Source organism: Musca autumnalis, unplaced genomic scaffold, assembly GCF_047663935.1.
Source record: "Musca autumnalis isolate F117 unplaced genomic scaffold, ASM4766393v1 scaffold_1, whole genome shotgun sequence".
Classification (NCBI taxonomy): Eukaryota; Metazoa; Arthropoda; class Insecta; order Diptera; family Muscidae; genus Musca; species Musca autumnalis.
In genome coordinates, this window is record NW_027411644.1 from 109,686,680 (window position 1) to 109,698,489 (window position 11,810).

Here is an 11,810-nt window from a genome sequence, read left to right on the forward strand (position 1 = left end):
TTCTAAGTGCGTTTTCAGACGATAGGGTTTGACTGCTCAAAAAAGTGTTGTCCGTTTTGGTTATCATTCGCAAATTGTGCCAGTGTTGAAACAAACTGTGGAAGTAAGTGAACGAAAACGTACATAAAGTACTTTTTTTGATAAATTCGTTCATTAAATATTTTTTTATTTATTTTATATTATACAAACATTACTTCAACAACATGTTATGATTTTTTAATTAATTTCTTATATAGTCTTCGTAATTGAGATTATTTTAAATGTTTTGAAATAAAAAAAATGTTCGAACAGAATTGTTTGTATAAAAGAAGAAAAAATCCGTCAAGGAAAATTGCCTAATGTAAATATCATCATGGTATAAGTAATAACTTTTTCCTCACATATTTTTATAAAACGAAGAATGTGTGAATGTGTGTGCGAAATGTGTAGGAATAAAAATGTAAACAAATAATTATTTTTGTGTTAAATGCTGTAAGGAGTGACATGTGGGATAAAAATTTAATAGAGATTTTAATTAATAAATATCAAGAACACGAAAACCTATACAAAGTTCGGCGTCCAAAGTATCATCTTACCTAAGAATTGTTACTTTATTTTTTACATGACATGCGATATGAGGCAACAACTTTAGCAACTCATACATTTTACCCAATTATTACTTATTACTAATTACATTTTTAAATGTTCATGTACAATACACACAAACCTTTTTGGTACATTTATGTAAAACCGTACTTCTTTTTGTTCAAAAAGTACGCTTTTATAAACTGACTTCAAAAACGCAACACTAGATGTGGAAATTACGAATGAGAGTCAAAACGGAAATCACGTTTTTGAGCAGTCAAACCCATGGTACAAATACACAGGTAGCCGCATCGGCAATTGTTGGCAACATAAGATGTCAAAATTTGACATCATTTCAATGCAATTGACACATTATGTTACCATCAGCTGGCATGATAATGCTACCTGTATTATTGTACCATGGTCAAACCCTATCGTCTGAAAACGCACTAACAGCGTGTTTTTGTAAAAAGTTTTTGCCCATTCGTTCGTCAATTTCATGAACGAAGACACAATTTGGTTTTCATTGCGGTTGACGTTTGTATTCGTTTGACAAACAAATGAAAGCTTTTTATTTTCGTAATTTTTTTGGTTTTCGTAACAAAATCAGACGAACGAATACGTCAAAAATAAACGAATGGAAAAGACCCATCGTTTTGAATGAAAATTAAATAATTTGAGTAATAAATGGCACAAAACACACGAAAACTGGAAGGGAATGCAATTTTATTTATTTCCATAGAAGCACACGCGTATATGTACATCCGTTTCTTCATATTATCAGAATTATTTTTAGACAAATTTGATTACATTTTTTTCTTATTTTTTGTTTTTCATCTGTTTATCGGGGTTGCCATCAAGTATCACATTTTACGTGCAGATGCCTATGCAATATTCACAAAATAAGTATCATGGAAACCCTAAAATATAAAAGCTTTTATGAAATAGACGAAAGCTTTCAGATAAAAACGAATGGTTCGTAAAATTTTACAAGAACCAAATTTTGAACGTTTACGTTTTAGTACGAACGGTTCGTGTGACAGGCAAGCATTTTTACAAAAACACCCTGTAAGTACAAGTACTACACACATTAGGGTGGGACGAACAAATAGAACATTAGTGTGGGTCGAATAAAATATAAAAATGAATAATTAATAAATTTCAAATACAATAATAAGATTTAAGACCCAATAAATATAATAATTTATACAAAATAAAATGGACAACAAATCGACATAAAACACAAAACATTTAAATGATGATCTCCTCCAACATATGGTAAATGACGCGAAATGTTGCCTGTTTTAGCAAATAAATGACGAAACAGCTCTAAATGACGAAAAAGTTGCTAATGTAAATTGGACATTATACTATGATTTAAACTGTCAATCCCATAGTCGATGGCCAGACTAGCAAGGTTTCTTGAAACCAATTTCGTTAAAGTTTCTTTTCAAGTTTCGCTAGTGTCCACACACGTTAACGTGAAATTTAAGATTTTTGTGTGACCTCTTTATCTTACCATTCGCGTTTGTTGTGTTTCTCATACCAATAAAAACAAAACAAACATAAATAAACTAAACACTGTAAAAAACAACACAAAATAATTAACATTAATAATTAAATTAATATTAATAGTTAAATTTTCACTATTTCATTAATTAAATGTTTTTATTACATCTTTTTATGCTTGCTTTGTTGTTAACGTTTGCTTGAGAAAATAAAAATGAAAGAAAATGGAAGAAAAAACATGCAACGAATAACAAGAAGAGGCAACACAACAAACACAGGAAACCATGTACATGGGTTTCACTACTTCATACCCCTCGCCAATAAACTTGACGTCGCCATGTTGAAATCGTGCTAGTCTGACCATCGACATACAATATACGTCAAACAAAATCCAGTGGATTTAGAACTACGATTTATTTGACGTATATACTATGAAATATAGGCCTATTTCAATAATGCCCATATTATCAAAAATGGTTGAGCGACTCATTAAGTTGCAGATTATGGAGCATGCCCCCATATCTGGCCAACTTCATGATTGTCAAATGGGATTTCGACGTAATCGTAGTTCTACGTCCTTGTTACTTGGCTTAACTGATACGGTTAGGAAAGCAATTAGTGATGGTGATTGTTGTGTTTTGCTGTCACTTGATGTTGTAAAAGCTTTTGATCGTCTGGATCATACTTTGCTCGTTAAAAAACTTAATTCATTATATGGATTTTCTCCTAGTGCTTGTGGTCTGATGTCTTCTTATTTGTGTTCAAGATTTCAGTATGTCTCGGTTAATGGTTGTAGTTCCAGTTTGTTGCCTGTATTAAGTGGTGTCCCCCAAGGTTCAGTCTTGGGTCCATTATTGTTTATATTGTACACGAATGATCTTTTTGAGAGTCTTGCTTCAGTTAATTGCAGACCATATGTTTTTGCTGATGATATTCAGATATTGTTTAAATGTAGTTCTGGCCTTTTGGATGTTTTACAAGCAGTTATTGATCATGGAACTTCTATATTAAATCATTGGATGCAATATAATAAGTTATCTATCAGTGAAACTAAAACAAAAGCTATTAAATTTGGAGCAACGTCTAATATGTCCGTTCATGTTCGAATTAATAATATTGACATTGAGTTTGTTGACCATTTTAAGTGTTTGGGTGTTTGGATAGACAAAGATCTAAGTTTTGTTATGCAGGTTAACTCTGTTGTTTCTAAAGTCAATTTCCTTTTGAGGAAATTATATAGTGTTGAATTTTCTTTTTCCATGGAGATTAGGATGCACTCCACTTTGCTTCCACAGCACACAGCTAGGATGCACTCCATTTTCGATCCAAATCACAACTATTGATGTAGTGTTTTGGATTGAATTTATAGCTTTGTTCCTTTACTTTTTTTAATGGTAAGGGTGGTTAAAGAGAAAAGTGTCAAAATTGCTCTCTCATGAACATTTTTACCAGAAAAGTAAAGGAACGGAAAATGGTAGGTCTAGCAGCAATGTCGGAAAGAAACATAAAAAAATCAATTTTCGTCTTTTATTTCACCGTTTTTAATTTAGTTTTATCAGCGTTCGACTTTTTCTTCTGTAATCGTCAAACAAAAGTCGAAAAATCAGTTCTGCCATTTTTTACCTGCAGAAATTTTAGCTGTGTTCCAGAACTAAAAAGTTTTTACAATTTTCACGACTTTTACACATTTTACTCCAAAAGCCGTTCCCGTACACAAAAAAGTTGTAAAATGTTCACTTCTCTTTAAACAAAAATGACGCTGAATGACGCTCTCTTTAAAAACTTTTTACACAACAAATTTGGGCGAGCAAAAAAATAGTAACATGGTTGCCGGCGTCTGATTGGCTGATGCGCCGACTTTGACATTTGTTCCAGTTTTTTTTTGACGTATTTTCCATTTTTCCGTTCCCGAACTATTTCAAAAAACTTGTGTGTGACAACAAATTTTTCGCAGTTCTCTCTTTTACGAGTTTTACTATTAAAAAGTACGGGAACGAAGCTTTTGCTGGTAGCCTTTGGTAGAAGAGAAAGCCATTTTAGCTCTCTCTCCACTCTCACTCTCTTAAAAATTGCTTCCAGTTTTGCCACTTTTCGGGGTTAAGGAACGCTTTGCAGGTTAAAAATGGTAACAAATGGTAACCTCAGGTAAGTAAAGGAACACAGCTTATATGCGTTCTTCGGATTGCATTTTTAATCGGTCTAAAGATGCAACTAAAATGCAAGCCATTGCGAATCTGATTTTCTTTCTTCATCCTAAAGATTTTTGTGTTGCCTTCCTATCACTAGTTCAGCTTTCGACATTAAAAATTTCCGTCTCGTGAATTACCGCAAAAATGTTCGCAACTTATGTTGTTATTTCTTTATTTTATAACAAATTCTTCGAAATGTATACACTCTCGTTTATCTTTTGAAGAAATGTGTAGGGATCAACCAACTGTTTTTTTTCTGTAGTCATCTCTACAGCAACTGCTTATAAAATGTATCGAACGGAGTGCATTTTTCATAACTCTGTTGGAGTACATCGAAAGATGTTGTGAAATCATAACTCCAATTGCACAACTTCAAAATTTTTTTGCTGGGACATTTGCCGTTGAAGTTCATCTTTTCCTACGAACTCACTTATGAATTTTACAAGAGACCGCGCAGCTAGGATGCACTTTGCTTTTCGATCCAAATCACAGCTTTTGATGTATTATTATTGGCACTCTTCGAGTTGCATTTTTAATCAGTCCAAAGATGCAATTAAAATGCAAGCCATTGCGAAATATCCCAAAATAAATAAAATGCATTTATTATTTGTGTAAAACAATAATAAAAAAGAACTTTATTATATGAACGCAAATTAAAAAAAGTTTTCATTAAGTTCAATCACATTTGAGCTTACTTCCTCCGTTCTCGATTTCATACAAGCGCATCTAATTTTGCTTCATCATTCTAAAGGTTTTTTATGTTGACTTCTCATCACTAGTTCAGCTTTCAACATGGACTCCAACTCCACTCCATTAAAAATTTCGGTCTCGTGAATTACCGCAAAAGTGTTCGCAACTTAAGTTGTTATTTCTTTATATTATAACAAATTCTTCGAAATGTATACACTCTTGTTTTTCTTTTGAAGAAATGTGCAGGGATCAACCAACTGTTTTTTCTTTAGGGATCTCTACAGCAACTGCTTATAAAATGTATCAAACGGAGTGCATTTTTCATAGCTATGTTGGACTACATAGAAAGATGTTGTGAAATCATAACTCCAATTGCACAACCACACAAATTTTTTGCTGGGAAGTTGTCGACTGAGGCCACTGTGGGACATCTGGCGATGTTGCGGCAGCATCTGCGTCCATCGTCTGTTGCTCATGTTGTTGGCGATTGTAAACGCCGCCATTATTTTCACACCAACCATTGGTCGGTTGCTGGTACCAGCCATGATTCAATTGATCTCTCTGGGGTTGTGCGCCGTAACAACCATTGTCATGGTATAAACCATTATTATCCCAAGCCGTTCTGGTGTTGTTGGCGGTACCAACCGTTTCCATGATTTATACCATTGTCATGGTATAAACCATGACCACTACCATTATCCCCACCGGGTTGGTTGGCGGCGGTACCACAAACTGGTCTGTCGTGGTCTTCGTTTTTTGTTTTTCGGCTTGGGTTTTGATAATGTCTCTGCTGGAACCACATACACGATTTGGGAAGGGGCCTATAAAAGAAACCAAAGAATCAGTAGGAAATAAAAGCAATTGGTCTGTTCCAGAACTTGCAGGAACAAAAATTGGCTTCTTGCAGGTTCTGGAACAGGCATATAATATATATATATATATATATATATATATATATATATACAGTAAATCACAGTCAAAAGTAGCCACTTCAGTTTCTTTCATTAAAACTGCGATTGCTAAGAACTGGTTAATGATAACGATTTCATTCCTTTTTATATTTTTACATTAGTGTCTTAACTTAAATACACTCCGGTTCATCTGAATAGAACATGGTAGAATAAGAAAAGGTAGCAGCAATACACAGCTGACTGAACTGGGTTGTTACGTTAGTGTCAAATGTCATATGACATTTTATACATTTATTTCTATTTCGATGTACATTAGGGACATATATTTTTTGAGAAAAAAATATATCATTCGGAAAAAAAACATTTCCCAGAAAGACTTCTTCATATCAATGATATGTAACCTCCTCCAAGTTCGAACGATAAGCCGCGCAGTAAATCCCCGCTTGTAGAGGCGATACAACGTTTGTTAATATGTGAGGTATTTTGTTAAAATTTAAAAAAATAAACCCCTAATAAACATGTGCTTCATTGATTTCTAAAACAAAACATTGAAACAGCTTCTCCTTTTTCTATGAATTTCCAGCGACCCCAAACTTTTCTGCAAGAATTCTACTTTCTGCGAGAATTTATGCATTTAGTGGAATGATGTGGAAACATAACAATTGAAAATGTAACGAATGTACATTCATGTTTTCCAAAATATTCAACCAAATGTGAAAAATTATTAGTTTTTTAAATTCCAATAATTTATAGACATTTCCTTGTTTTGTTTACAAATACAACTGGCAGTAATGTTACAAACAAAAACAAATTCCTTTGTGGTTGTTGTTCGAGTTGTATTTGTTGTAGTATTAACTTTACCTTGTATTTGTTCTACCATGTGAATAGAACTATAAAATTTATGAAAAACTCTGGAATTCGCATATTTAGCGAAGCTCAGGAGCATATATTATCCATAAGAACAACTTCAAAGCTCCCTAGGATCTCAAAATAATTAGTCCCACTGTATTTTCTGGGGTTTCATAAACTACCAGACTGAAAAACTCAAAGAAATCTGCAAGGGTCCGCCTTAACGAGCTATACGCGAAGTCTGACCTTAAATAACGCCAATTAAAGCACAAATATGTTCCTATTTTGTCTAAAATATATTATAGACATCCAGATACATTCGATAAAGCAATAAAATGAAAAAATTGTATTGCTTATTCCATAAATTTTACGGTAATCTTAATATTTCATTGGGTGTATGTACACTTTTTCCCTATCATTTTTTTAATATTTATAGAATTTACCGTTATTCGTATTATGGAATATATTTTTGTTGTATGCAATATTGTTTATTAGGGATATGAAATAGAACTATGTACTTGGATTTTCATAAAAATGCTTCCTTACCCTTAAAACTCGAGATTTATAGGGTGTATGTAGACTTTTTTGGTTGACTGTATACATTTAGGCAAGAAATGTATTGCAAAAACCAAAATTGTAGAAAATTTCATATTAATTGTTCGTTTATGGCAACAAATTATGTAAAAACTATACGGTTTTTTGTGCAAATCTCTTGCTATAGGTCTTTACAACAATATTCCGTCAAAATATGCAAAGGTTATTTGCGATTTATAACAAACACGGTCAAAAATAAGAATTAACTACTACTTGGGGGGTGACAATAAAAGTATTACAACGGGAAAATCAGTACTATAAAACTATACAATTTTTGCGGTCATTATGCATTTTTATGACTTTTGCGGCGAATAATAGACTAACAGTATTGAATGTAATAAAGTTCAGTGATAAAAAATGTGGTCATGGAGTGTCTTCAGACAGGTAAAAAACGCATGGGACCATATTTAACAATAAACAATGACGAAACGGCCACAGGAAAGTATGCCAAGAATGAATTATTGTACGATAATGGAACAATGCAAAACAGTCCGATTTTGGCTTTGAGAACATCGAAATACCTCTGGAAAGTATATGGAAAAAATTGACACCAGTGTAGTATTTTGAAACGACCTACGACAGAGCAATATTTCGCCTCTCAATGGAATTGATATGATTTAATTTTTACTAAGTGGATAGACATTATCCTCTGCTATCATAATAAATCCAAAAATTGCGCCAAATCCAATAAAACCCATCAAATATGGAAATTAAACCGCTACTGGAGAAGCTGGAATACCGAATATTTGGATACTATATTCTTTACCATGGAAAATAGTATGCGAAATTGTGTCCACGGATAGAATAATGATTGGGAAGACATCCCCACTGACATCATTAAGAAATATTTAATAGTCATTAGTCTGAAAGTGGGAAAAATCGATCTCGTAAGCTCAAACAAAGTCAACTACCACCATTCCAAAGACCAGATAATGACATGTTAATCTTATTTGTGTAAATTGCCGATGTAATATAACAACACAAAACTCATGGTAGAACAAATACAAGGTAAAGTTAATACTACAACAAATACAACTCGAACAACAACCACAAAGGAATTTGTTTTTGTTTGTAACGTTACTGCCAGTTGTATTTGTAAACAAAACAAGGAAATGTCTATAAATTATTGGAATTTAAAAAACTAAAAATTTTTCACATTTGATTGAATATATTGGAAAACATGAATGAAAATTCGTTACATTTTAAATTTTTATGTTTCCACGTCAATTCCACTAAATGCATAAATTCTCGCAGAAAGTCGAATTCTTGCAAAAAACTTTGGGGTCGCTGGAAATTCATAGAAAAAGGAGAAGCTGTTTCAATGTTTTGTTTTAGAAATCAAAGAAGCACATGTTTATTAGGGATTTATTTTTTAAATTTTAACAAAATACCTCAAATATTAATAAACGTTGTATCACCTCTGCAAGCGGGGATTTACTGCGCGGCTTGTCGTTCGAACTTGGAGGAGGTTACATATCATTGATATGAAGAAGTCTTTCTGGGAAATGGTTTTTTCCGAATGATATATTTTTTTCTCAAAAAATATATGTCCCTAATGTACATCGAAATATAAATAAATGTATAAAATGTCATATGAAATTTGACACTAACGTTACAACCCAGTTCAGTCAGCTGTGTATTGCTGCTACCTTTTCTTATTCTACCATGCACAATAAATACATCGGGCCAACATTCTGATATCAACCCTCATAAAATGTTTGGGCCAATTTAACAAAAAAAAAACTCCAAAAACATCCTCCAACGAAGGATCAAGATTTACTAAAAATTGGGGAACCAGTATCTTTAGAGTGGAACATACCGAGCCTTAATTTTTGGTCCAACTAAGCTCATTAATGCTCCAATGTATGTCCAAAGTGGATAGACAACTCATTAAGGAACACACCTTTGGTAACTCTCGAAGAAACCATCGATTTTGTAATTTTTGCAATACTTTTATTGTCACCCCCAAATAGTAGTTAATTCTTATTTTTGACCGTATTTGTTATAAATCGCAAATAACCTTTGCATATTTTGACGGAATATTGTTGTAAGGACCTATAGCAAGAGATTTGCAAAAAAAAACCGTATAGTTTTTACATAATTTGTTGCAATAAACGAACAATTAATATGAAATTTTCTACAATTTTGGTTTTTGCAATACATTTCTTGCCTAACTGTATATATTATATGGCTGTTCCAGAACCTGCAAGAAGCCAATTTTTGTTCCTGCAAGTTCTGGAACAGACCAATTGCTTTTATTTCCTACTAATTCTTTTGTTTGTTTTATAGGCCCCTTCCCAAATCGTGTATGTGGTTCCAGCAGAGACATTATCAAAACCCAAGCCGAAAAACAAAAAACGAAGACCACGACAGACCAGTTTGTGGTACCGCCGCCAACCAACCCGGTGGGGATAATGGTAGTGGTCATGGTTTATACCATGACAATGGTATAAATCATGGAAACGGTTGGTACCGCCAACAACACCAGAGCGGCTGGGATAATAATGGTTTATATCATGACAATGGTTGGTACGGCGCACAACCCCAGAGAGATCAATTGAATCATGGCTGGTACCAGCAACCGACCAATGGTTGGTGTGAAAATAATGGCGGCGTTTACAATCGCCAACAACATGAGCAACCAACAGACGATGGACGCAGATGCTGCCGCAACATCGCCAGATGTCCCACAGTGGACTCAGTGGACTTATTAAATTTGGCGATATTGAGATCACATCAAATAATTAATGATTAATTAACATGTAAACATGTAACTACTTTAAATTTCAAATGAATTATAAAAAAAACATGTAAACTCATTACTTAATTTCTCACTCATCAAATTGAATTAATTCATATTTTTTATTTCTATATTAATTTTCTATTATTTATTTTCTATATTTCATATGATTACTTAATTGCATATTATTAATAAATAAAATGAATTTGAAATTAATTTTGTACTTATTTATTAATATAGAGGGTTGGATCTGAAGATACAGTATCAAGACCGGTCAAGGGACCGACCAAATTCGGATGCTATAGGCGACAGAAACTTCTTCAGGGGCCTAATTACGTGATTCGATTCGATCGAGTATTTGCTCGTGAAAAAGATTTCGACACGATAAAAAAGCGGCATGACGAGATTCGATCGAAATCGTTGATCGAATGTTTCGAGAGTAACCGGTAATCGAACTATGAAAACCTATGTGTACTATAGGGATTATTATGAAGGTAGATGTAAAAAATGGTGTTTGTTTGAAAGGAAGAACTATAAAAACAAAATTATGAATGAAAAATGTAAATGCTTGTTTAACAATACATTGAATAATAATTTCTGAATGAAGTTGTGCTAAGAAAAAAAAGAAAATGAATAATTCTTGCAAAATCTTTTTGACATTGTAGTAACAGATTGCTAGTACATCTACCTTAATAATCCTCTCTCAAAATAAATGAGAGAGAGTTTGGTGGGTGTTTTGCATTAGCCTCTCTGAGAGAATATTTCCTTTGGTAAACAACGGGGGATGAAATGTTTATAATGTACTTCACTTATAAAATAAAGGCTATTAATATTAAATATTTTTTTCTGTTTTGCAAAAATGCTTATTTTTCAACTTTTTTTAATGACTGCAAAACTAATGGTTAATGATTGCTTGCATTTTGATTCTAAATTTATTACAATTTCTAAAAACGACTACAAAGGACTTTTCGCAATTTCTCTTGTTATATTGTCTAAAAAATGCTGCCAATTATTTACTAACATCGTTTTTCTTCTATAAAACGACAACAAACAACAATTTTTACATTTTAAACAAAAAGACAACAAAAAATCGTTCATTTTATTTGTTTGCGATAGGCAATTTGGCCTCGAGAAATTAATCGCAAATTTATGCTCAATTATTCGATATTTTTACTCGATAACGAGTGTTGTCATCCCAACTTTGAGTACTCAGGTCGAAACAACTCGATATCGAATCACATAATTAGGCCCCAGGTCTTCAATAGACGACAAGTCCTTTTTAAGTCATCTATAGGCAGCAGAAAAACTCTTGATGTAATCTTCTACAACTTGACAAACGACATGACACCGTCTATAGAATATGTAAACAATTTATGCAAAATTGCATAAATCGAATCCATAAGTAACCCGAAAATGCCATATGGGTACCGTATAGAGACCCGAAGGAACTGGAAGAAGGGAACTAAATTTCAATACTATATAAAAATTGAAAAATAAATTCGAGGGTTTATATCTTAAATGTTCAATTTCAATGGGTATGATATGCTCTGTTCCAGAACCTACAAGAAGGTACTATTTTTTACTACGATAACATTTTTATACCCTCCACCATAGGATGGGGGTATATTAAGTTTGTCACTACGTTTGTAACTACTCGAAATAATCATTGTAGACCCCACAAAGTATATATATTCTTGATCAACGTGCAATTCTACATCGATATAGCCATGTCCGTCCGTCTGTCCGTCTGTGGAAATCACTCTA

At 33.0% G+C, this 11,810-nt stretch overlaps 1 protein-coding gene across 1 annotated transcript; it reads left to right on the forward strand.

The window, feature by feature from the left end:
* Positions 1–71: 71 nt before the first annotated feature.
* Positions 72–10,133, forward strand: LOC141404668 (uncharacterized). The gene is made up of 2 exons (XM_073988226.1): positions 72–4,218; positions 9,596–10,133. Exons 1-2 carry the CDS (start codon positions 4,196–4,198, stop codon positions 10,059–10,061), a joined length of 489 nt encoding a protein of 162 aa, XP_073844327.1. The 5' UTR covers positions 72–4,195; the 3' UTR covers positions 10,062–10,133.
* Positions 10,134–11,810: the final 1,677 nt, after the last annotated feature.